Below are 27,537 nucleotides of genomic sequence, written 5' to 3'. Positions count from 1 at the left end.
GACACAACGCACACTTAAATTTCCATTATTTATACCTATCACAAACATAAAACCGCATGTAAATCTGTCAATCCCAAATAAAACAGTTGTATAAAAATATCAACAAAGCTTACCTCAGCGGGGATCGAACCCGCGACCGTCGACAAGCTAACGGTATCGATAAACGTCTCAACGCTAGTACGTCACTCGACAAGTGATTTATCGATACGGGCACATCACTTTCCGTTGTTAAATTTATATGGCGCTTAAATATTTTTATCAATGTATTTAGCCGATTTGGAAAATTATTACTACCTATTTATTTTTGTATGTCGACGTCTTACGTTTTTATAAACTATTATAGACTATCTAAAATTCATATTTCATCATTTTCGATTCAGCTGTTTTTGCGTGATCGTGTAACAGCCGAATTTAATAGAATTAAACTTTTAATAATAACCATAATATAATAAAAAATAGCCTATATTTTTATGTATCAGTCTTTTTGGAATAAGTTCTGAAACGGTTTTATCGAATTTGATGAGACTTTCGACTGATAGCTTACAAATTATACATTTAAATCTTATTTGAAAATGCCTTTTTATTTGTACATTAATTTTCATTTGTGTAAAATGTGGATATAGATAAATATATCATATTTTTTTGAAATCCATTGTATTAAAACAAAGAAGGTAATAAACCGTTGAACAGTTTAAAACTCGTAACTTAAAGTTTCGAAAGTTGAGTCAAGTTAAACAATGTAACATGATATTCTGTTAACTTAAAATGTAATCAGAATTTAATATTTCTTTTAAAATAACTTATTTTTTACTAGCTTTCCACCTGCGGCTTCGCCCGCGCAGTCACAGAAAAACCCGCATAGTTCCCGTTCCCGTGGAATTTCCGGGATAAAACCTATCCTATTTTCCGGGGTAAAAAATAACCTATGTCCTTTCTCGGGTATTAAAATATGTATCTCTATACCAAATTTCATGCAAATTGGTTCAGTAGTTAAGGCGTGCTTGAGTAACAGACAGACTGAGTTACTTTCGCATTTATAATATTAAGTATGGATATCATCACCATCAGCTTATTCAACTGTGAAAATCATATCCTTCCTACTAATATTATAAATGCGAAAGTTTGTGAGGATGGATGTATGTGTTTGTGTGTGTATGTTTGTTACTCTTTCACGCAAATACTACTGAACCGATAACAATGAAATTAAGCACACATATAGAGGGTAACTTGAGTTAACACATAGGATAGGTTTTATCCCGGAAATCCCACGGGAACGGGAACTATGCAGGTTTTTCGTTCAAAACGCGGGCGAAGCCGCGGGCGGAAAGCTAGTATTCTATATACCTATCTATAATCAAAATTAATCTCAAATTTGTTCATCGGTCAAGATATAAAAAACTGACATTTTCGCATTTATAATATTTGAACCCTTATAACTATTCGAAAAAACTTTTCTAAACAAAAAAATTTGACACGTTAATCCCTTTCTAAATAGGTATGAGAGATAGAGATAGCAGATAACCTTTTTCTGCAATAGTTGTGGTTTATCTTTGACCCACTTAAATTTTAGGATCATTTTTATGACCACTAAAAGGGAAGATGTATACCGACTGCAAAAAAATTGGTTATGGGTTTTCGATGTTTTTTTAATAATCATCACTAATCTATCTATACTAATACTATAAAGCTGAAGAGTTTGTTTGTTTGAACGCGTTAATCTCAGGAACTAGAGAAGCGATTTGAAAAATTCTTTTAGTGTATTATAAATGCGAAAGTAACTCTGTCTGTCTGTCTGTTACGCTTTCCCGCTTAAACCTCTCAACCGATTTTTATGAAATTTGGCACAGACATTAGACAATCTTTAGACCCTGAGAAACATAGGCTACCTTTTATTGCGAAATATGTACCACGGGCGAAGCCGGAGCGGACCGCTAGTACATTTATATAAAAAAGACGGGTTGCACTCCGGGAGTGCCGGCAGAAGTGAAAACTTGATTATTAACGTTCAGCATGTTTGATATTTTGGAATGGTATCCGTCTTACGCATGGAATATAAGGGCTAAAAAAAAACATCCGTCACGCTTTTTCGATCAGGCCACGTGTCCTGACGCGAGTTTAAGATTTTATATCCAACGCCGCTAAAGAAGTTTTCACTTCAATAATACTGTTAATTAATAAAACACACGCTTGAAACTCATTAAATTATTGTATTTTCATTGATTCTTGATAAGTGTATAAAGGTACAGTGGGTCAAAATCGTGTGTAAAGGAATCGGCTCCTTACAAACATTAGATGAAGCTTGTAAATAAAAAGTGTGTTAAAAATGTAAATTCTGTAATTACTGTACTTAAGGTACAAGTCCGAGACGGGCCGCAGACCGCAAACTGCAAAAGCAAACTGCAAGCGAAACCACTTGTTTCTATGAACATCTATGAATCGCTGCGCGTTGCGTCTGCAGGCAGCAGTCTCGCCGCGTTTAGAATCAATTTCATAGATGTTCATAGAAACAAGTGGTGTCGCTTGCAGTTTGCTGTTGCAGTTTGCGGTCTGCGGCCCGTCTCGGACTTGTACCTTTACAGTATTTCATAAGAATGAAAGTACCTTAAAGTGTAAATTATTATTATTACTCATAAATAAATTAAAAATGTGACAATGGCTTATTATGACTTTAAATTGTTATGATTTTTTAATTTAAACAGACACAGTCACCAATATAAGTCGAACTTATTTTATATTATACTAGCTTTCCCCTCACGGCTTCGCCCGCTTTGTCTCCTAATAAATTATATACTAAAACCTTCCTCTTGAATCACTCTATCTATTAAAAAACGCATTAAAATCCGTTGCGTATTTTTAAAGATCTAAGCATACATAGGGACAGAGAAAGCGACTTTTTTTATACTATGTAGTGATGTATAAATGTAAAATTACATACTTTCGCGTTTATTATTAAAATAAAGTGGTAGAGAATTTGTTAACATAGCATTATTCATTAATTCATTCATTTTTTATTCAAATTTATTCATTCATCTCTAAAGTACACACAGACCAAAGTACCAGGGCACCATAAATGTATGGAGATGTGCCGAAGGTGCGAGGTCGTTGCTCCCGTTCTAATAAATTTAATAATCTCATACAATGACGTCCTCCGGGACTCGAGTATTATGTTAATTGCATTTAAGGGAATTCCTTATGCTACGGCCACACTACCTTACCGTCTACCGGGCTGTTACCGCAATAATTATGGCATTAAATTACCGTCTAAATTACTGCATGAACTGGTGTGGTTACACTACAGTTTACCTAGATATGTCGGTAATTATTGGCATTTACCGCAGCAAAAAAATATTATTTAATAATTAATATATAATATGGTTTCTGTAATAATTCATCAAGGATTCTTTCTTTTAAAAAGGATTTTTTCTTTTTCAAATCATCTATTGTACAGTTTGGAAATGATAAATTTTGTTTGATCCGACGCCACGCATCATTGTGTACACTGCGATGTTTATAGTTCTTCTGTTGGGTATCCCCAAGATCCCAAAGAGAAGAATTCCAAGAATTCCAAAAATTTGCGCCATCGAGCGCTTTTTCATTTGACCACTCCATGTCGGTCGATACGTGCGTCGCCGGTGAGCTCATATTGCACACTGGACAAACGGTAGTGTGGCCGCATACGCAATAATTACGGCGGTAATCTTCTTTGATGTGCGAAAGAATACCGCCACCGGAGCTATTGCCTACCGCCATTTGTCATATTGATTGGCATTGTAGAATTATGGCCATAAGTCGTGGTTACACCTAGGTGTTGTTAAAGTTGTGGCAATAATTATTGGCATATCACGGTAGTGTGGCCGTAGTATTAGCGATTTGTAAGGGAATTTCGAAGACCCCTTTTGAATTTTTGGAGCGCTTTTTTGACATTGTTTGGTTTAATTTTATTGATTTTGAATAGACTGTGTACATATTATATATCAATATGTATATGATATTCTGAAATTATGGATGTGTGCAGTTTCTACTAAAGTGAAGTCCCATGTCCCCAAGTGCGGTAAGGGGCAGATGCATTATACATCTGTTTCACTGATCGATTTTATTTAGGGACAAGTCACCTACTTGTCCCTAAAGAGCCTCAGCCTTCTGTGTCCTGCCAGACCGAGACATTTTTTTGAAGTGAATCTTCTTTATTTAAAAAAATTGAAACAAATTTAACTGAAAAAAATTTAGTGTAACATTTTTTCGTTACGCGTGACATTTTTCCGTTACGCGCCATCTTTTTCTTACCCCTACCACGTGTGATTCGACGTATTTCTGTAAAGTTGCATAAAGTAAATTATTTTTTGAAAAATAAGGTCATAAAGAAGTTTCACTTCTTACACGCACACATTTTTTAAATCCCCCTTGAAAACGGTTAAAATTGAACGCAGTAGGACAATTAGTGTTGGAATTAAATCCGTTAAGTATTCAGTAAATACTTTAAGCTCTTTCCAGTAGAGGGGCCAAGTCTATTGGTTCTGGGGCTACACACATACATACGTGCGAACAAAATTACTACGTTGATAAAGTTGTACTTTGATACGGGTTATTTTTTTGAAGTGAAACTTCTTTAGGAGCTTAGAGTAAAGTTTCTAGGTCGCGTCATGGCAATACCGTCACGTCATGGAGTAAGGCAACGATTTTGGTATCTTTGAATTTTGCCAAAGAAGTTTCATTTCTGACACGTGTGCTCGATTTTTTTATCTTAGAGATTTCGTGATTATTTGTTACAATAAATCCTTCCATTTTTAACATTAAAGACTAGATTTGAGCCCGCGGCTTCGCCCGCGTTTTCAAAGGAAAACCCGCATAGTTCCCGTTCCCGTGGGATTTCCGGGATAAAACCTATCCTATGTGTTAATCCAAGTTACCCTCTATATGTGTGCTAAATTTCATTGTAATCGGTTCAGTAGAATTTGCGTGAAAGAGTAACAAACACACACACACACACATCCTCACAAACTTTCGCATTTATAATATTAGTAGGATTAAGTATTAAGGACTTTATAAAAGTTAAAACGTTATTTCATATATTATTAGCATTATTTAACAGACCCAGTATCTGTTCGTTGTAAAGTATATGTAATTTACATTTACATAAGCCACAAATAAAAAACTTTGTCATGAAGAACACTGTTTTTAAACCGTTATAGGGTTAAGAAGGCATTAGCCTATATTATTATAATTTATTTCATTCATAATTACAACATAACATATAAGACTAGCTTTCCGCCCGCGGATTCACCCGCTTTATCTTAAAACTAATATATTAAATATTAAAAGCTTCCTCTTGAATCACTCAATCTTTTAAAAAAAACCGCATCATAATCCGTTGCGTAGTTTTAAAGATTTAAGCATACAATGGGACATAGGGACAGGGAAAGCGACTTTGTTTTATACTATGTAGTGATGATGCAGAGAGATAGTTACTTACTGTGTTATTAATGTAACAATATAATATTTGAATTGATTATTTAGGGAACCTACTAGAATAACTACCTATAAATAATATTAACTACTACCTACTACTATTTTGATATCAAAATTTAATTAACTACATCTGTTAATACACTTATCTGAAAAACTTTAACACTCCTTTTTTCCATTCTTTAATTTCTTTCATAACTTATAAACTTACTTCCTAGCTAAATATAAATGTAGCTAACTAGCTGCGCTCCACGGTTTTACCCGCATTGCTTCGCTCCTGTTGCTCTTAGCGAGATATATAGCCTTAGCCTTCCTCGATAAATGGGCTATCTAACACCGAAAGAATTTTTCAAATCGGACCAGTAGTTCCTAAGATTAGCTCGTTCAAACAAACTCTTCAGCTTTATAATATTAGTATAGATTAAATGTATATAGTCCCCACATTCCACTGTACTGGTCAGTCCCCTTTCACGCTGTGACGGTAGAGGGTTGATTTTAGATTTTTAGCGCAAACAACGCACTTTGGGGTCTGAAAGAGGTCACTGAGTAAATGATAAAAACGTGGTTTTCAGTTTTAACACGCTTTTATTAGCTTCACCTGTATTTTTGTATATGTTTTAGACTCGATTTTGATCCACTTTAAACGGTTATATTTTATTTAAAAAACTAGCTGCTCCGCGCGGTTTCACCCTCCTGGCTCCACTCCTGTTGGTCGTAGCGTGATGATATTATAGCCTATAACCTTCCTCGATAAATGGGCTTTCCAACACCGAAAGAATTTTTCGGTTAGACTGATTTTGATGCTACTTTTACTGGTAAAAAGCTACCTATAACTTATCTATACTGATAGCTGAAGGTTTTATTTGTTTGAACGCGCTAATCTCAGGAGCAATGGTCCTGGTCTATGGTCTATGGTCAGATTTGAAAAATACTTTCGGTGTTGGATAGCCCATTTATCGAGGAAGGCTATAGGCTATATATTATCATCACGCTAAAACCAACAGGAGCGGAGCAATGCGGGTAAAACCGCGTAGCACAGCTAGTGACAAAAAATAATGAAGATCCGAACTTCCGTTTGTTTTAAGGAAAAAACGAACATAGGTTTTTTTATAATGATTTTTAAAAACGTCACGCTATAGTATTTAAGTAGAAGCGTGTTCTCTACCGAGGTCCGATCCCTTTACTAATTGCTAGGGGTCAGCAGTAGGGCTGTCACAAGGAGAAATTATTTTAATAAAAGTTTAATACATTACTTATTTTTACTGATCAAACCTTTGCCGACTTACTTAAAAATAGTTATACCTAAGGCCTATTTTTAGACCTAATAGGTACCTACACACAAAAAAATCCTAAAAGTGGTGTAATTATTGTAATTATATATACATAGGTATGTAGTAAAAATAATACGAAAAAAGCTAATTTTGAGACCTTAAATTTAAAATCGATGTTGACTGATTTTTTCCTTCTCTCAGTGAATTTCGAATCCACCAATATTTTATTCTCAGTACTAACTCTAGAGAGCTGGCAACCCTTATATATGGGTTGAAACCGGTTCAAACACTAATCTCATTTCATCTATTTAGCATGAGGGCAACACTGGGGGGACTCGCAGATGTGTTGGCGGCCTTTGTCCATAACACAGGTGCTTTTTTGTGGTCTATCAGTATGGTAAATTTCATCAAAATCGGTTTAGCCGTTTCGTAGTAGCACATGACGTAATAAACATACATTTATATATAATATTGAAATGAAATGAAATGAAATGAAATAAATTTATTTGTCCATTATATGATTTACACTTAATGTTAAATGTACGACAGTGGGTCCCAAACTAAGGATTATAGACGATTACTCTAATGTTGGAAAATAGAAGATCTATTAATTTGGCAATTAATCAAAATAAGTTCAGCCGTTTATAGGGAGCAAGGAAATCAACCTGTTAATAAATTTGACAGCATTAAGTGCAATGTATACAATTTTAAAGAATATTTATAATGTACTAGCTTTCCGCCTGCGGCCTCGCCCGCATAGTTCCCGTTCCCGTGGGATTTCCGGGATAAAACCTAGCCTATGTTGCTCAGTGAAGATGCAGCTTTCTAATGGTGAAAGAATTTTTGAAATCGGTCCAGTAGTTTATGCGTGAAAACCATACATATATACATACATAATTACAAACCTTTCCTCTTTATAATATTAGTATAGATAGAACACAACAGTCGATCGCACCATAATATAAGAAAAAAAAACAGATTTTTTTCATCACAAAGTATCAAATTGAGTTAAAAACATGACAATCAAATACCAAAAAAGGCTCAACTTACATTTTTTCTACACATTCCTCACTGCTTAAGTTACTTAATCCTTAAACTTATTCAAGTGAAAACAACAACTTAACCGACTTGACAGAATGAGTAGGGTCAAATTAAAAAAATATTTTAACTGATAAATAGACAAATTTAAATGTATGGATTTTTTTCAAAATGTCCAAAAAAATCTGACATAACTCAAACAAAACAATTTTGTTGCATTTTACATATTATTTACTTAGATGTACTAAATGAATATAAAAAAAATCGTTTTTAAACCAATTAAACTCCGAAACTATTGTACCGATTTTGAAAAATCTTTCACCGACAGAAATCGCTGAAATGAGCTTTCTGTCGGTGGCGGTGACGATAGCGGACAGACGATGTTATATTTTTGTTTTTGTCTCGTGTCATTGCAAGCGGAGCCAGCATCAATGACAAATATTAAATACTAGCTGTGCCCCGTGGTTTTACCCGCATTGTTGGCTGCTGCGGAGCAAAACCACGGGGCACAGGAGCGGTCCTGTTGGTCTTAGCATGATGATATATAGCCTATAGCCTTCCTCGATAATTGGGCTATCTAACACCGAAAGAATTTATCAAATCGGACCAGTAGTTCCAACGCTTCAGCTGTATAATATTAGTATAGATTCCAGAGCCGCTAGGGCGATGACGTACATAATATCCAACGGTGAAAGAATATTTGAAATCTATCCAGTTCTTTCTAAGATTAGCGCATTTAAACAAACAACTCTAGCTTTATATTCAAGAGAATATAGCTCTATCAATAAAAAAACCGCATCAAAATCCGTTGCATGGTTTTAAAGTTCTAAGCACACAAAGCGAAGCTTTTTATATACTATGTAGTGAAGTAGTACAGAGTGTCGCAAAAACATTTATTGCAAAACCGAAGTTAAAATTAAAAGAATGAATGATTGAACGATACGCCCACCCATCCAAATCGCGTCCGCGCGTATCGCTGCAGCTATTTAACAGTATATCTGTTAACTTAATTATTATCTACTCGATAATTCGTCTCTCGGGAAGCAGTGAGATGTGTACTCTGACAGCTGGGAATTTTGGCTAACCAGGTCAATTAGATGATAGGTAACTGGTTAAAAAAATTAAGTTAAAATAATTAAAATAGTTAAAAAAATTTTAGACATAAAATTTTTAGACTCATGAAATTACTTATTGTCATCGATCCATGATAAGTGTACAAAGTTTGAATTAAATGTAATATGTGAAGTGAAGTGCCATGTCCCCAAGTGGGGTAAGGGGCAGATGCATTATGCATACATCTGTTTCACTGATCAGTTTTCTTTAGAAATGACCACTTTTCGATAGGCAAGCAATTATTATAGGCACATTTGTTTATAAAAAATATTTAATAAGAAATACGTCTCATCTGATTATCAGATCGGTGAAGGACGATCTCCTACAGGCTCTCCTACTATATGGGTTTAATAAATTCTGTTGTATGTTTGGAAAAGAAGCATTTACTCATCTTAAAGAGATCTCTCGTCACTAAGTAGTTCCCGTTTCCTCCCTGTTTAGATATTATATTTAGTTTGGAACAACACACCGCTGCCAGAATAAATAAGCGTATTTTCTTACTGGAGAGTTTTCGGAATTTCAGTTTTTAAAGATAAAACAATTCTATTTTTGCATCTGAAATAAAATAAATAGATAGTGTGATTTTCGTGAGATTACATTTTAACACGCTTTTATTTTAGCTTCACCAATATATTTGTATGTTTGTCTGTAATCGACTAATATAGACTCGATTTTGAGCAACTTTAAATGGACAGATTTAATCAAAACTATACTCACATACTAAGTGTACACTTATCACAAATTAACAGTACAATAATTTCGTTAAAAGCGTGTCTTGGCAAGTATTTATTTAAAATTATATATATGTATGTTTATCAGCCATCTGGTTTCCATAACACAAGCGAAAGCTTAGTATGGGATCAGATCGTGCCGTGTGTAAAAATTGTCCTGAAATATTTATTTATTTATTTTCGTAGTTTAAAGTTTTACACTGTTAACTAGTTGAACAATTAGTAATCATACAACAGAAATAAGTACTTATTTATAGCCAGAAAATGTAAAGATCACAGGTAAAGATATCTTATTTCAATCATCACATCTAATGAAAATATGAATAACCTGGTCAAAGGTATGTACTATGTATGTCCGTCCCACCTCCGGAACGCAAACACCGTCTCAACGGGACTGCCTAATTAGCTGTCAATGCACAGGGCTGCTACCTGGGGTTTTTATTTATGTATAAATAATGGTTTTTGGAAATTAGACATTTTGATCGTAGGGCGGGATTTGAACCCATGTCTTTTCATTAACTAAATCCATACTAATATTATAAATGCGAAAGTAACTCTGTCTGTCTATCTGTCTGTTACTCAATCACGCCTTAACTACTGAACCAATTTGCATGAAATTTGGTATAGAGATATTTTGATACCCGAGAAAGGACATAGGATAGGTTTTATCCCGGAAATCCCACGGGAACGGGAACTATGCGGGTTTTTCTTTGACTGCGCGGGCGATGCCGCGGGTGGAAAGCTAGTAATTATATATATTAAATTATTATAGTAGATATCATTATGCTTTAACGTTCTAAAAAATAATACGATTTTTTCTTTCTTCTCCATAGATACTGCTTTCCGAATCGGTGGAAAATGTTAAAAATATGTAATGAGTAATGACGATTCAAAAGTGCTTCTAGAAGAAGTCTTATTAAAATATGTTAGAGTTTGTTTGATTATAACTGTATATTATCAGTAAATAAACTTGTAAATGAAACACTAATTTATATAAAATATATGTGGGAATAGGATAAATAATTAAGATTGTATTTCATAACTACTTTTATTTTTAGTCTGTGCTTTTCTATTATTTAATCTGTGGATATGTTATCTGTAGACTGTAAAACGATCTATGTTGTCTATGACTTGACTTTGTGTTTTTTGGTACGAGGTAATGGAGGATTGTTGAAATGTATTTTTGTTAAGTAACCGGTGTCTGGGAAATAAATCGATTGGGCGAATTTGGCTTTTCATTTACACCATCCCCACATAATTTGGGGGCTCGTCCGGGATACGGGATGGTGGAATAAAGAAAAAACAGACGAAGACTATGATGCCGGTGATTTAACTTGATTAAGAATTTACGAATTACGAACGAAGACTAAGATTTAAAGAAGCTTATGATTATACGATTACGACTTGAAGACTATAAAACTTTTTATTTACATTATTCAACATGCCGCCGAAACGAGTAAAAGATGATGATGATTGTGGTGAACCATCGCCGCGTATTTCCTTCAATGACTTAGAGAAATCAATGACGCCATTTTCGGGTGATGATGCCTATGGCATCGAAACATTCGTAAAAGATTTTGAAGATATTTCCTCTTTAATGCAATGGGGCGAAATAGAAAAACTCATATTTTCGAAGCGGCTTCTCGCGGGAACCGCCAAGCTATTTTTACGTTCACTAAGTGGGACCACCACGTGGGATACACTTAAGTCTGAGCTCCGTGAGGAATTTGGTAAGAAGTTGAACAGTGCAACTGTTCACAAGAGACTTTCAACTCGCCGGATGAAGATGAATGAGACTCATCAGCAATATTTTTTACATATGAAGGAACTTGCAGTACTTGGGAATGTTGAAGATGAAGCCCTGATGGAATATGTCATCGACGGTATTAAAGACAGTGAGTCCAACAAAAATATTTTATATGGCGCTTGTAACATTAAAGAATTCAGAAAGAAATTAGACATTTATTCAGAAATTAAGAAAAAATCATATTCACCTAATAAGATTCAAAGTAATTCAGTATCAAAGTCCATTGGCATGAAAATTCAAAAAACACTACGAGTAAAGAGATGTTTCAATTGTGGAGATTTAGATCATGAGTCGCCTAATTGTACTAAAGGCATTAAATGTTTTAAATGCAACTTGTTTGGCCATAAATCAACTGAATGTTCTAAAAGTATAAAAAAGAGTTTGGAAATTATGTCAACTAAAAATAATATTGATGTGAGACCTTTCAAGAAGCTGAAAATAAATAATATTGATGTAGAAGCCCTGATTGATACCGGAAGCGATGCTAATTTAATAATTATGTCTTATTTTAGGAAGATTCAAGGTGAAAAATTGTTATCTTATAGTTCAGGAACAACAGAAACTTTAACTGGAATAGCTGAAAGGGAAATTTATACAAAAGGATCTTTCACAGCAAAAATTGAAATTGATGATTGTTATTTTGAAACTTTATTTTATGTTGTTGATGATGGCGCTATCCCTGTCAACATTATATTAGGAAATCCTGTACTGAAAGAAGTAGAAATCAATTTTAAATCTGGAACTATCACTGCAACAAGAATATTACACCTTACAATGCTAGAGAATGAAAATAAAGATATCACAAATATTGAAAATAAAGAATATAAGAATAAAATACAGAATATTATAAAAGAATATAACCCCAAAAGATGTACTAAAGCATCAAATGTAAAACTTAAAATATTATTAACCGATGATGTACCAGTTTATCAGAATCCACGACGATTGTCACCTTTGGAGCTTAACATTGTTGACAAACAGATTAAAGAATGGCTTGATGAAGGAATAATAAAAACAAGTAAGTCTGATTATGCTAGTCCAATAGTGCTTGCAAAAAAGAAGAATGGAATGTTATGGAAGATTAAGGACGGAAATAAATTAATGGTTGTACCTAAGAAAATGCAAAATGAAATTATAAGAAAACATCATGAAAACGGACATTTTGGTTGTGTTAAGACTGAGGAATTAATAAATAGAAATTATTATATGGAGAATTTAAAAGAAAAGATTAAAACAAACATTGATAATTGCGTGGAATGTATACTTAATTCAAATAAAAGAGGAAAGAAGGAAGGATTTCTACATGTAATAGATAAAGGTGATTTACCATTGTCTACTTACCATATTGATCATCTACGACTGTTGACTCATCTGGGACAGATGATTCTGCAGGATGACCGTGTGGGAATAGGATAAATAATTAAGATTGTATTTCATAACTACTTTTATTTTTAGTCTGTGCTTTTCTATTATTTAATCTGTGGATATGTTATCTGTAGACTGTAAAACGATCTATGTTGTCTATGACTTGACTTTGTGTTTTTTGGTACGAGGTAATGGAGGATTGTTGAAATGTATTTTTGTTAAGTAACCGGTGTCTGGGAAATAAATCGATTGGGCGAATTTGGCTTTTCATTTACACCATCCCCACATATATATTTTACATCCCGTAAAAACACACTGATTTAGCCAACACCAAAGCGTTTAACATTTATATTTATAACTACATTACACTCTTACCACGTAAATAACGCAACAAAACAATATACTACATAAATAAATAACTAGTTGGCAGCCCTACATGACATGTTGAATACTACAAGTTTCCTTTGTCTCGCAAAACAATTAAACACAAGCCCCAATCTGCGCAGGGTTTAATGTTATCTTACGACACAATTTTCCTTTTTCAACCGACTTCAAAAAGAAGGTTCTCAATTCAAAGATTTTTTCGGGTGTTAGGTAACTACCTCAGAAGTTACGACTGGACGAACTGATTTTGATAATACTTTTTTATTTGAAAGCTGGTGCTGAATATCATTTAAAATTAATTTAGTTCTGATAATCTTAAGTTTATTGTTAAAAAATATATTTGGGGTAAATATTTTGAACATCTTGTAGTCAGATTGTGCATTTTGAAACAGCGATTAGCGCTTAAGTCTACACAAAAGAGAGGTTTTTAAAATAGGCATTTTCTTTTATTGACAACTGACAAGGCAGGAGGATGAAATTCATAGCACATAAAAAACGATACCAGTTTCAATTTCATTCATTCGTATCAGAGTTATAGAAAATCACCTCTTAAGCAATTCTATCAATCTTTACAAAGATTAAAGTCTCAAAAAACCACACCCAAAAAGATACAATAATATAATATGATAAACACAAACTCCAATAAAACCGCCCATTCATTACTAATCAAATACACGCCGATGAGTTTTTATTATCTTTTAATCAGCATGAAGCAACCTTTACAACTAACCAAACCAATTAAGATACACATCTAATGAAACAAGCATAAATTGTATCAGAACCAAATGTAATTAATAGTATAGGACCAAGAATGTAACCCTGCAGCACCCCTCAGCGATATATCATTAAAAAACATAAAAAGACATGTGACCACAATCAAATGCATCGCTATAAATCTTACACTAAACAGCTTCTACGTAATTAAGGATAAATTATGATTATATTTCCAGATAATTTACTGATTAAAGATGTCGAAGGCTTCTTAAATTCTTTGAGATAAAATCCAATTAAAGGTCCTTGTAAACGAAATACAACTTTCTATTTGGTAAAAATTGATCTTCTGAAATTCATTTTCTGAAATCTTTCATAGTTCACTTAACAATATAAATGCATTTAATTTAAACATTTGTGAATACATTACAGAAAACTTGTTTTTAATATGTCACTCAAATTCAATAACATACACTAACTACATAGTACTTTCACTAACTTAAGTTCTATAACTTGTTATAAATTGTAATTAATATAAATATTTTATTTATTTATAACACATATATACGTATAATAAAATACAAAACAATTTAAGAAATGAAATACAAACTAATAAGGTACAACAATTTTGCACAATAGGCGGCCTTATTGCTACACAGCAATCTCTTCCAGGCAACCTGGTAGGAAAGGAAATATTAAGCAAAGTAATGAAGTAATTTAAAAACTATCACTATCAGCAGTAAGTAAATAAAATACATACTTCTCAAAACCAAAGAAGCATAACTACAATCGAATTTTACCGCGAAAGCACAGATAAATTTATACTTACTTCTCTTTCATAAAAAATTATACAGATTAAAAATTATATTTTTTAATACAACATTGTAGGTAATTAGGTGGAGTATTAATAAAGAACAAGAGCAATAATTTGTAAAATACTAAAAAACACGGATTACAGGCAGCGGAGCACGCGATACTTTGTGTAACGTTTACATTACGACGATACGATAATTTAAATTATTTTGTATCCTTTTTGTAGTCTTTAATCACTACATAGTATAAAACAAAGTCGCTTTCTCTGTACCTATGTATGCTTAAATCTTTAAAACTACGCAACTGATTTTCATGCGGTTTTTTTAAATAGATAGAGATGATTCAAGAGGAAGGTTTTAGTACATAATTTATTAGGTTTTAGACAAAGCGGGCGAAGCCGCGAGCGGTAAGCTAGTAATTAATATATTCAATACAAGTAAAACCAGAAAGCTACTAGTTTACTTCAAAGTATATACGTTATCAAAATTCAATTCAATTCGCAAATAATTACAACTGTTTATTAAAACTTGTACTTGTTCATGTGGTTTTTATTTTGGTCAAGGAATCGATAAATGAATAAATTAAAAACTGTTTAATTCGATAGTTTTTAAAAACCAGTGCCATTAATTTAGGTATAGATATATCTGATACTAAATCATTAATAAATCAATTTATAAATAACTAGGTTTCCGCCCGCGGCTTCGCCCGCGCAGTCAAAGAAAAACCCGCATAGTTCCCGTTCCAGTGGGATTTCCGGGATTGCGTCATTTTCCCGGGATAAAAAGTAGCCTATGTCCTTTCTCGGGTATCAAAATATCTTCATACCAAATTTCATGGCAATTGGTTCAGTAGTTTAGGCGTGATTGAGTAACAGACAGACAGACAGAGTTACTTTCGCATTTATAATATTAAGTATGGATTCAGCTCTCTCATGACACTATATTTTACCAGGGTCACCTGGAAGAGATGGCGCTGTAGCCATAAGGTCGCTTTTTGTGCAATTTATATTGTATTTCATTTTATGTTACGTTAATTTGGTGTGTACAAACTAAACTAAAGTTTCCATTAATTCACTATACTACACGACATTTTATCGTATATGAGATATAGTGTCGCATCCGTGTGAACGTGTCGTGATATCGTTGACCAGATTTATGGGATATTAAACTAATGGGTTTACTCGCTGTTCCAGTTAACCTTTTTGTGGTTAAATCATTGGGGTCAAGTATTACCATGTGTCTAATTATGACAAATTTTTATATTTTACTAGTGGTCCGCCCCGGCTTCGCCCGTGGTACGTATTTAGTATCCTATATCCTTCTCCTGGCTCTAAACTACCTCCCTGCCAATTTTCAGCTAAATCGGTTCAGCCGTTCTTGAGTTAAAAGTGGAGTAACTAACACGACTTTCTTTTATATATATAGATATTATTCACTAGCTGCTCCGCGCGGTTTCACCCCCGTGGCTTCTCTCCTGTTGGTCGTAGCGTGATGATATATAGCCTATAGCCTTCCTCGATAAATGAGCTATTTAACACTGAAAGAATTTTTCAAATCGGACCAATAGTTCCCGAGATTAGCGCGTTCAAACAAAGAAACTCTTCACCTTTATAATATTAGTATAGATTCAGAGAGCAGAAGAATAACTATAAAAATATTAATAAAATAATTTTATAAAAAATCGCCTTCACCTTATCAAAGCTAGACTAAATTTAAAAAGGAACACATGGGAGGAATCACCTTAAAAAGGATCATCAGGATCGGTTCACCCAGTCGAAAGGTATCTAGTCGAACACAGAAAATTACTCAACACTAAATAAACAAAAATCAATTAAAAACAGCGTGTGGGCCGAGCACACGTGTCAGAAGTGAAACGTCTTTAGCAAGATTCAAAGATACCAAAATCGCTTATATCCATGACGTGACGGTATTGCCATAACGCGACTTGAAATTTTACTCTCAACGCGCATAAAGAAATATCACTTCAAAAATCTCCAAAAAAGCTTTTCATATATACCATCTTATAAAGTGTGCTTCATTTCCATATAACACGACATACTAACAAACATAAAATTCGACGACAATATACAAATATTTACGCATCAGATAACTCCGACCTTCAACGTAGCTGTCGATAAACACATCTATCGATATGCAAACAACACTATCGGGACATCACTAGCTGTCGATAATGCATGACTGTTAACTAGCTTTCCACCCGCGGCTTCGCCCGCGCAGTAAAAGAAAAACCCGCATAGTTCCTGTTCCCGTGGGATTTCCGGGATAAACCCTATCCTATGTCCCGGGGTAAAAAGTAGCCTATGTCCTTTCTCGGGTATCAAAATATCTCTATACCAAATTTCATGCAAATTGGTTCAGTAGTTAAGCGTAATTGAGTAACAGACAGACAGAGTTACTTTCGCATTTATGATATTAGTATGGATATAAAAATTAACCAAAGATTAAGAATACTATAACTAAAGTTAAACCAAAGTTAAACCAAAGAGCTCTTAATTTTTTTTTAACCGATTTCAAGAAATTATAATGTTATCACCACTATCACTATATTAATTATACTTTGAGGAAAATTATCTCACATTCAGACAGCTACATTATTCCTATAGGATATATTTTTCAATTGTTTTGAGGGATGGCTCCCTAACATAATTTCTGGCACTGACACAGCCGGATTGGCGCGAAAGGATGCGGGTTCGAGACCCGCCTCATGATCAAATTTTTTCTATGGTCCGCCCCGGCTTCGCCCGTGGTACATATTCACGTTTTCTCTACATAAGAACCATCCTCGAACTTCAAGGAATATTATAAAAAAAGAATTAACGAAATCGGTTTAGCCGTTCTCAAGTTATGCGCTTACCAACATATTTTGGGATTCATTTTTATATTATAGACTAGCTGGTGCGTTGTGCGCGGGCTGCAAGCAGCCCGCGAGTCCCTTTTGCCCCTGGGTTGAAGCAATAGGGCAGTCATTAGAAAATGTGTTAGAATTCCCAGTCCATTTGTAATTTTCTGCTAACAGCGATTCCACAGTCAATCGGAAGTGCTTATAAATTACCAATTCAAATATTTTCTATTCTGGAATGCCGTCGACCTTCGAGGGCGCGTTGTGCGCGGGCTGCAAGCAGCCCGCGAGCCCCTTTTGCCCCTGGGTTGAAGCAATAGGGCAGTCATTTGAAAATATATTCGAATTTTCTGTCCATTTGTTACATCTGCTAACAGCGATTCTACAGTCAGTCGTTAATGCTTATAAATTCCCCATTCAAGTATTTTCCACTCCGGGAGGCTGTCCACCTTCGAGGGAGCGTAGTGCGCGGGCTGCAAGCAGCCCGCGAAGCATCCCAGGGCAGAAATCTTCAGTCATTTGAAAATGCATTCGAATTTCCTATCCATTTGTTACATCTCCTAACAGCGATTCTACAGTCAGTCGGTAATGCTTATAAATTCCCCATTCAAATATTTTCTATTCCGGGGGGCTGTCCACCTTCGAGGTTGCGTGGTGCGCGAGCTGCAAGCAGCTCGCGGCTCATCCCAGGGCAGAAATCTTCAGTCATTTGAAAATGCATTCGAATTTCCTTTCCATTTGTAACATCTGCTAACAGCGATTCTACAGTCAGTCGAAACTGCTTATAAATTACTTATTCAAATATTGTTAAATTTTTGAAACGTCTTATCGATAGCGGGCAGTGACTTTTCATAATAAACTGTTCAAGAGTTAACCTCACGCTCGTCGCTTCGCTCCTCGCTACCTATTAGAATATTTAGGCCGGCCGCTGCCAAGACTCGCTCGCTTCGCTCGCTTGGCTCGTGCGATAGGTAGTTCAAAAGTTAACCTAACACGCTCGTCGCTTCGCTCCTCGCTACCTATTTGAATATTTAGGCCGGCCGCTGCCGTGACTCGCTCGCTTCGCTCGCATGGCTCGTGTGGTAGTTCAAAAGTTAACCTTACACGCTCGTCGCTTCGCTCCTCGCTACTTAAACTGCTTATAAATTACTTATTCAAATATTGGTAAAATTTTTGAAACGTCTTATCGATAGCGGGCAGTGACTTTTCATAATAAACTGTTCAAGAGTTAACCTAACACGCTCGTCGCTTCGCTCCTCGCTACCTATTTGAATATTTATGCCGGCCGCTGCCGCGACTCGCTCGCTTCGCTCGCTTGGCTCGTGCGGTAGGTAGTTCATAAGTTAACCTAACACGCTCGTCGCTTCGCTCCTCGCTACCTATTTGAATATTTACGCTGGTCGCTGCCGTGACTCGCTCGCTTCGCTCGCTTGGCTCGTGCGGTAGGTAGTTCAAAAGTTAACCTTACACGCTCGTCGCTTCGCTCCTCGCTACCTATTTGAATATTTACGTCGGCCGCTGCTGTGACTCGCTCGCTTCGCTCGCTTGGTTCGTGCGGTAGTTTAAAAGTTAATAAATATTTTCTACTCCGGGAGGCTGTCGAGCCTCGAGGTTGCGCGGTGCGCGGGCGGCAAGCAGCCCGCAGTGCCGTCTTTTACCGATGCTATTCCTATTACCCTTCCTACTATGGAAATTTCCATACAAAATTTTCGAAAAAAAAAAATTTCGCATTTTACCAAAAATTTTTATATGCCTGGAAGCGGACCAGGTTTTGAAGTATTTTTTACTTCGGCGACCCCGACCTACCTGCCACCAGTTCAGAGAGCCATTGAATTTCATGATGTATGGAAAATGGAAACCGGGAGTCGGAGAGAAATTCTAAGTATGCAGTTTTGTAAATCTGGCCGATTCAAGCACAGAAGTCAATTTTCAGACCGATCGTGAAGTAACCGGCGCCACCATCTTGCTTTGAAAAATTGGCCATTTTTTGAAAAAAAATTGCGTCAAATTTGAAATTTCTCGATTGCCCTGGTAGCACCCCATCTTCCTGATCATTTTTTAGTTCTACACCCCCCACCTATCTCGCGCCGTTTCAGAGAGCCGTCGAATTTTGCGTTGTATGAAACTCGGAAACCAGCGATGGAAACTCAATTATGAGTATGCCAACTTAATATGCGGCTCGATTAAAGCTCTTTTGCCAAGTTTCAGCGCGATCGGACCAGTGGTGGCCATTTTAGAATTTGTATGGCGGCGGCCATTTTTTCCGCCATTTTGAATTTTTTTTGCACTCTGTGGTAATTGCTCGAGGTCTACTACAAGTTTAGTTCGAGCACCCCAGATGTATCTGTTACCGTTTGCGCGGGCAGTTGACCGTCTTCGAGAGATGAGGGAAAGTTTAAGATTTCGGATTTTTCTGGATATCCTGGGAGCTGGGCGAGTACGAATGCGTCATTGGTGTATTTCTCCATTGCACCACCTCGGCTAAATTTACGTTTTTATGTTTGCGCCAAAAATGGAAAAATTCCAAAATCGAGCGTCCCACTACGGCTCCCTGGTAGCGTCCCAGGGTGGTGATCATTTTTAGTTCCGGGACCCCCCACCCAACTCGCACCGTTTCCGCGGGCCGTTGGATTTTCCAATGTATGAAAGTCGGAAACCAGGGCCCGGAGCCACTCGAACGGGGCACCGATCGATTTGCCGGCTCGAACAGAGCACGTGTGCCAAATTTGAGACGTAAGGATTCATAAACGGCGATTTTAGCAAAGTACGGCGGCCATCTTGTTTTCGCGAAAATCCCCATTTTTCCACCACCCCTGGTAATCGCCACCAGTTCCGAGCATTTTTTGTTCAGACACCCCCCCTCCAGGTATCACCGTTTTTGCGCACCTCCAGGGGTCCACCCTCTTGTCCAGGGTGTTGGAGTTCGCTATATTTTTCCTCTGGTCACTCGGCGCACCTCTACACGATCACGTCGAAATCCCCCCCACTTTCCACGTAGTTTCCGAGAAACCCGATGTCAGTGAGTCAGTGAGTCAGTGGTAGTGTAGCTTTATATATTATAATAACTAGCTGGTGCGTTGTGCGCGGGCTGCAAGCAGCCCGCGAGCCCCTTTTGCCCCTGGGTTGAAGCAATAGGGCAGTCATTTGAAAATATATTCGGATTTTCTGTCCATTTGTTACATCTGCTAACAGCGATTCTACAGTCAGTCGGTAATGCTTATAAATTCCCCATTCAAATATTTTCTATTCCGGGGGGCTGTCCACCTTCGAGGGTACGTGGTGCGCGAGCTGCAAGCAGCTCGCGGCTCATCCCAGGGCAGAAATCTTCAGTCATTTGAAAATGCATTCGAATTTCCTTTCCATTTGTTACATCACCTAACAGCGATTCTACAGTCAGTCGGTAATGCTTATAAATTCCCCATTCAAATATTTTCTATTCCGAGGGGCTGTCCACCTTCGAGTGTGCGTTGTGCGCGAGCTGCAAGCAGCTCGCGGCTCATCCCAGGGCAGAAATCTTCAGTCATTTGAAAATGCATTCTTTCCTATCCATTTGTTACATCTCCTAACAGCGATTCTACAGTCAGTCGGTAATGCTTATAAATTCCCCATTCAAAATTTTCTATTCCGGGGGGCTGTCCACCTTCGAGGGTGCGTGGTGCGCGAGCTGCAAGCAGCTCGCGGCTCATCCCAGGGCAGAAATCTTCAGTCATTTGAAAATGCATTCGAATTTCCTTTCCATTTGTAACATCTGCTAACAGCGATTCTACAGTCAGTCGAAACTGCTTATAAATTACATATTCAAATATTGTTAAATTTTTGAAACGTCTTATCGATAGCGGGCAGTGACTTTTCATAATAAACTGTTCAAGAGTTAACCTAACACGCTCGTCGCTTCGCTCCTCGCTACCTATTTGAATATATAGGCCGGCCGCTGCCGCGACTCGCTCGCTTCGCTCGCTTGGCTCGTGCGATAGGTAGTTCAAAAGTTAACCTAACACGCTCGTCGCTTCGCTCCTCGCTACCTATTTGAATATTTAGGCCGGCCGCTGTCGTGACTCGCTCGCTTCGCTCGCATGGCTCGTGTGGTAGTTCAAAAGTTAACCTTACACGCTCGTCGCTTCGCTCCTCGCCACCTAAACTGCTTATAAATTACTTATTCAAATATTGGTAAAATTTTTGAAACGTTTTATCGATAGCGGGCAGTGACTTTTCATAATAAACTGTTCAAGAGTTAACCTAACACGCTCGTCGCTTCGCTCCTCGCTACCTATTTGAATATTTAGGCCGGCCGCTGCCGCAACTCGCTCGCTTCGCTCGCTTGGCTCGTGCGGTAGGTAGTTCATACGTTAACCTAACACGCTCGTCGCTTCGCTCCTCGCTACCTATTTGAATATTTACGCTGGTCGCTGCCGTGACTCGCTCGCTTCGCTCGCTTGGCTCGTGCGGAAGGTAGTTCAAAAGTTAACCTAACACAATCGTCGCTTCGCTCCTCGCTACCTATTTGAATATTTACGCCGGCCGCTGCCGTGACTCGCTCGCTTCGCTCGCTTGGTTCGTGCGGTAGTTTAAAAGTTAATAAATATTTTCTACTCCGGGAGGCTGTCGACCTTCGCGGTTGCGCCGTGTGCGGGCAGCAAGCAGCCCGCGGCGCCGTCTTTTGCTATTGCTATGCGATTACCCTTCCTACTATGGAAATTTCCATACAAAATTTTCGAAAAAAAAAAATTCGCTTTTTACCAAAAATTTTTGCATGTCTGGAAGCGGACCAGGTTTTGAAGCATTTTTTACTTCGATGACCCCAACCTACCTGCCGCCGGTTCAGAGAGCCGTTGAATTTCGTGATGTATGGAAAATGGAAACCAGGGGTCGGAGAGAGATTCTGAGCATGCAGTTTTGTGAATATGGCTGATAAGAGCACAAAAGTCAATTTTTAGACCCATCGTAAAGTAACCGGCGCCACCATCTTGCTTTGAAAAATTGGCCATTTTTGAAAAAAAAATTGCGTCCAATTTGAAATTTCTCCATTGCCCTGGTAGCGCCCCATCTTCCTGATCAATTTTTAGTTCTACACCCCCCGGCTATCTAGTGCCGTTTCGGAGAGCCGTCGAATTTCGCGTTGTATCAAACTCGGAAACCAGCGGTGGAAACTCAATTATGAGTATCCCACCTTAATGTGCGGCTCGATTAAAGCCCCTGTGCCAAGTTTCAGCGCGATCGGACCAGCGATGGCCATTTTAGCATTTGTATGGCGGCGGCCATTTTTTCCGCCATTTTGAATTTTTTTCACTATCTGTGGTAATTGCTCGAGGTCTACTCCAAGTTTAGTTCGAGCACCCCAGATGTAGCTGCTACCGTTTGCGCGGGCCGTTGACCGTCTTCGAGAGATGAGGGAAAGTTTAAGATTTCGGATTTTTCTGGATATCCTGGGAGCTGGGCGACTATGAATGCGTCATTGGTGTATTTCTCCATTGCACCACCTCGTCTAAATTTACGTTTTTATGTTTGCGCCAAAAATGGAAAAATTCCAAAATCGAGCGTCCCACTATGGCTCCCTGGTAGCGTCCCAGGGTGGTGATCATTTTTAGTTCGGGGACCCCCCACCCAACTCACACCGTTTCCGCGGGCCGTTGGAGTTTACGTTGTATGGAAGTTGGAAACGGGGGCCCGGAGCCACTCGAAGGGGGCACCGATCGATTCGCCGGCTCGAACAGAGCACGTGTGCCAAATTTGAGACGTAAGGATTCATAAACGGCGATTTTGGCAAAGTACGGCGGCCATCTTGTTTTCGCGAAAATCCCCATTTTTCCACCACCCCTGGTAATCGCCACCAGTTCCGAGCATTTTTTGTTCAGACACCCCCCCTCCAGGTACCACCGTTTTTGCGCACCTCCAGGGGTCCACTTGGTTTTCGAAGATGATCGAGATCGCTATATTTTTCCGGTGGTCACTGGGAGCACCTCTACACGATCACGTCAAAATCCCCCCAACTTTCCCCGTAGTTTCCGAGAAACCCGATGTCAGTCAGTCAGTGAGTGAGTGGTAGTGTAGCTTTATATATATATGACTAGCTGGTGCGTTGTGCGCGGGCTGCAAGCAGCCCGCGAGCCCCTTTTGCCCCTGGGTTGAAGCAATAGGGCAGTCATTAGAAAATGTGTTAGAATTCCCAGTCCTTTTGTAATTTTCTGCTAACAGCGATTCCACAGTCAATCGGAAGTGCTTATAAATCAAATATTTTCTATTCTGGAATGCTGTCGACCTTCGAAGGTGCGTTGTGCGCGGGCTGCAAGCAGCCCGCGAGCCCCTTTTGCCCCTGGGTTGAAGCAATAGGGCAGTCATTTGAAAATAAATTCGAATTTTCTGTCCATTTGTTACATCTGCTAACAGCGATTCTACAGTCAGTCGGTAATGCTTATAAATTCCACATTCAAGTATTTTCCACTCCGGGAGGCTGTCCACCTTCGAGGGAGCGTAGTGCGCGGGCTGCTTGCAGCCCTGGGATGCTTCGCGGGCTGCTTGCAGCCCGCGAAGCATCCCAGGGCAGAAATCTTCAGTCATTTGAAAATGCATTAAAATTCCCCGTCAATTTGCTATTATCTGCAAACAGCGATTCCACAGTCAATCGGAAGTGCTTATAAATTTCAAATTCAAATATTTTCTATTCCGGGGGGCGGTTCACCTTCGAGGGTGCGTGGTGCGCGAGCTACAAGCAGCTCGCGGCTCATCCCAGGGCAGAAATCTTCAGACATTTGAAAATGCATTCGAATTTCCTTTCCATTTGTAACATCTGCTTACAGCGATTCTACAGTCAGTCGAAACTGCTTATAAATTACTTATTCAAATATTGTTAAATTTTTGAAACGTCTTATCGATAGCGGGCAGTGACTTTTCATAATAAACTCAAGAGTTAACCTAACACGCTCGTCGCTTCGCTCCTCGCTACCTATTTGAATATTTAGGCCAGCCGCTGCCGCGACTCGCTCGCTTCGCTCGCTTGGCTCGTGCGATAGGTAGTTCAAAAGTTAACCTAACATGCTCGTCGCTTCGCTCCTTGCTACCTATTTGAATATTTAGGCCAGCCGCTGTCGTGACTCGCTCGCTTCGCTCGCATGGCTCGTGTGGTAGTTCAAAAGTTAACCTTACACGCTTGTCGCTTCGCTCCTCGCTACCTAAACTGCTTATAAATTACTTATTCAAATAATGGTAAAATTTTTGAAACGTCTTATCGATAGCGGGCAGTGACTTTTCATAATAAACTGTTCAAGAGTTAACCTAACACGCTCGTCGCTTCGCTCCTCGCTACCTATTTGAATATTTAGGCCGGCCGCTGCCGCAACTCGCTCGCTTCGCTCGCTTGGCTCGTGCGGTAGGTAGTTCAAAAGGTAACCTAACACGCTCGTCGCTTCGCTCCTCGCTACCTATTTGAATATTTAGGCCGGCCGCTGTCGTGACTCGCTCGCTTCGCTCGCATGGCTCGTGTGGTAGTTCAAAAGTTAACCTTACACGCTCGTCGCTTCGCTCCTCGCTACCTAAACTGCTTATAAATTACTTATTCAAATATTGGTAAAATTTTTGAAACGTCTTATCGATAGCGGGCAGTGACTTTTCATAATAAACTGTTCAAGAGTTAACCTAACACGCTCGTCGCTTCGCTCCTCGCTACCTATTTGAATATTTAGGCCGGCCGTTGACGCGACTCGCTCGCTTCGCTCGCTTGGCTCGTGCGGTAAGTAGTTCAAAAGTTAACCTAACACGCTCGTCGCTTCGCTCCTCGCTACCTATTTGAATATTTACGCTGGCCGCTGCCGTGACTCGCTCGCTTCGCTCGCTTGGCTCGTGCGGTAGTTCAAAAGTTAATAAATATTTTCTACTCCGGGAGGCTGTCAACCCTCGAAGTTGCGCGGTGCGCGGGCAGCAAGCAGCCCGCGGTGCCGTCTTTTGCCGATGCTATTCAATTACCCTTCCTACTATGGAAATTTCCATACAAAATTTTCGAAAAAAAAAATTTCGCTTTTTAGCAAAAATTTTTATGTGCCTGGAAGCGGACCAAGTTTTTAAACATTTTTTACCTTGGTGACCCCAACCTAAGTGCCACCAGTTCAGAGAGCCGTTGAATTTCGTGATGTATGGAAAATGGAAACCGGGGGTCGGAGAGAAATTCTGAGTATGCAGTTTTGTAAATCTGACCAATCAGAGCACAGAAGTCAATTTTCAGACCGATAGTGAAGAAACCGGCGCCACCATCTTGCCTCAAAAAATTGGCCATTTTTGAAAAAAAAAATTGCGTCAAATTTGAAATTTCTCGATTGCCCTGGTAGCACCCCATCTTCCTGATCATTTTTTAGTTCCACACCCCCCACCTATCTCGCGCCGTTTTAGAGAGCCGTCGAATTTTGCGTTGTATGAAACTCGGAAACCAGCGATGGAAACTCGATTATGAGTATGCCAACTTAATATGCGACTCGATTAAAGCCCCTGTGCCAAGTTTCAGCGCGATCAGACCAGCGATGGCCGTTTTAGAATTTGTATGGCGGCGGCCATTTTTTCCGCCATTTTGAATTTTTTCACTATCTGTGGTAATTGCTCGAGGTCTACTACAAGTTTAGTTCGAGCACCCCAGATGTATCTGTTACCGTTTGCGCGGGCAGTTGACCGTCTTCGAGAGATGAGGGAAAGTTTAAGATTTCGGATTTTTCTGGATATCCTGGAAGCTGGGCGAGTACGAATGCGTCATTGGTGTATTTCTCCATTGCACCACCTCGTCTAAATTTACGTTTTTATGTTTGCGCCAAAAATGGAAAAATTCCAAAATCGAGCGTCCCACTATGGCTCCCTGGTAGCGTCCCAGGGTGGTGATCATTTTTAGTTCCGGGACCCCCAACCCAACTCGCACCGTTTCCGCAGGCCGTTGGAGTTTACGTTGTATGAAAGTTGGAAACTGGGGCCCGGAGCCACTCGAACGGGGTACCGATCGATTCGCCAGCTCGAATAGAGCACGTGTGCCAAATTTGAGACGTAAGGATTCATAAACGGCGATTTTGGCAAAGTACGGCGGCCATCTTGTTTTCGCGAAAATCCCCATTTTTCCACCTCCCCTGGTAATCGCCACCAGTTCCGAGCATTTTTTGTTCAGACACCCCCCCTCCAGGTGGCACCGTTTCTGCGCACCTCCAGGGGTCCACTCTCTTGTCCAGGGTGTTGGAGATGTCAATATTTTTCCGGTGGTCACTCGGCGCACCTCTACACGGTCACGTCGAAATCCCCCCAACTTTCCGCGTAGTTTCCGAGAAACCCGATGTCAGTCAGTCAGTGAGTGAGTGGTAGTGTAGCTTTATATATATATGACTAGCTGGTGCGTTGTGCGCGGGCTGCAAGCAGCCCGCGAGCCCCTTTTGCCCCTGGGTTGAAGCAATAGGGCAGTCATTAGAAAATGTGTTAGAATTTTCTGTCCATTTGTTACATCTGCTAACAGCGATTCTACAGTCAGTCGGTAATGCTTATAAATTCCCCATTCAAGTATTTTCCACTCTTGGAGGCTGTCAACCTTCGAGGGAGCGTAGTGCGCGGGCTGCAAGCAGCCCGCGAAGCATCCCAGGGCTTAAATCTTCAGTCATTTGAAAATGCGTTAAAATTCCCCGTCAATTTGCTTTTATCTGCTAACAGCGATTCCACAGTCAATCGGAAGTACTTATAAATTCCCCATTAAAATATTTTCTATTCCGGGGGGCTGTCCACCTTCGAGGGTGCGTGGTGCGCGAGCTGCAAGCAGCTCGCGGCTCATCCCAGGGCAGAAATCTTCAGTCATTTGAAAATGCATTCGAATTTCCTTTCCATTTGTAACATCTGCTAACACTGATTCTACAGTCAGTCGAAACTGCTTATAAATTCCCCATTCAAATATTTTCTATTACGGGGGGCTATCCACCATCGAGGCTGCATGGTGCGCGGGCTGCAAGCAGCCCGCGGTACATCCCAGGGACAAAAA

General features: G+C 38.8%; 2 protein-coding genes across 2 annotated transcripts in view; one reads left to right on the top strand and one right to left on the bottom strand.

Annotated features, from left to right (window-relative positions):
- LOC123702232 (protein slit) overlaps window positions 1–27,537 on the bottom strand; it is a 195,397-nt gene that overhangs the window by 147,993 nt on the left and 19,867 nt on the right. The window lies entirely within an intron of this gene.
- Window positions 10,793–12,302, top strand: LOC123702231. Its single transcript, XM_045649927.1, has 2 exons — window positions 10,793–11,511; window positions 11,936–12,302. Exons 1-2 carry the CDS (start codon window positions 11,058–11,060, stop codon window positions 11,989–11,991), a joined length of 510 nt encoding a protein of 169 aa, XP_045505883.1. The 5' UTR covers window positions 10,793–11,057; the 3' UTR covers window positions 11,992–12,302.

This window comes from Colias croceus, chromosome 23 (genome assembly GCF_905220415.1).
Source record: "Colias croceus chromosome 23, ilColCroc2.1".
In the NCBI taxonomy this organism is placed as follows: Eukaryota; Metazoa; Arthropoda; class Insecta; order Lepidoptera; family Pieridae; genus Colias; species Colias croceus.
Note: the sequence above shows the minus strand (reverse complement) of the source record. Positions and strands in the feature narration are given on the sequence as shown.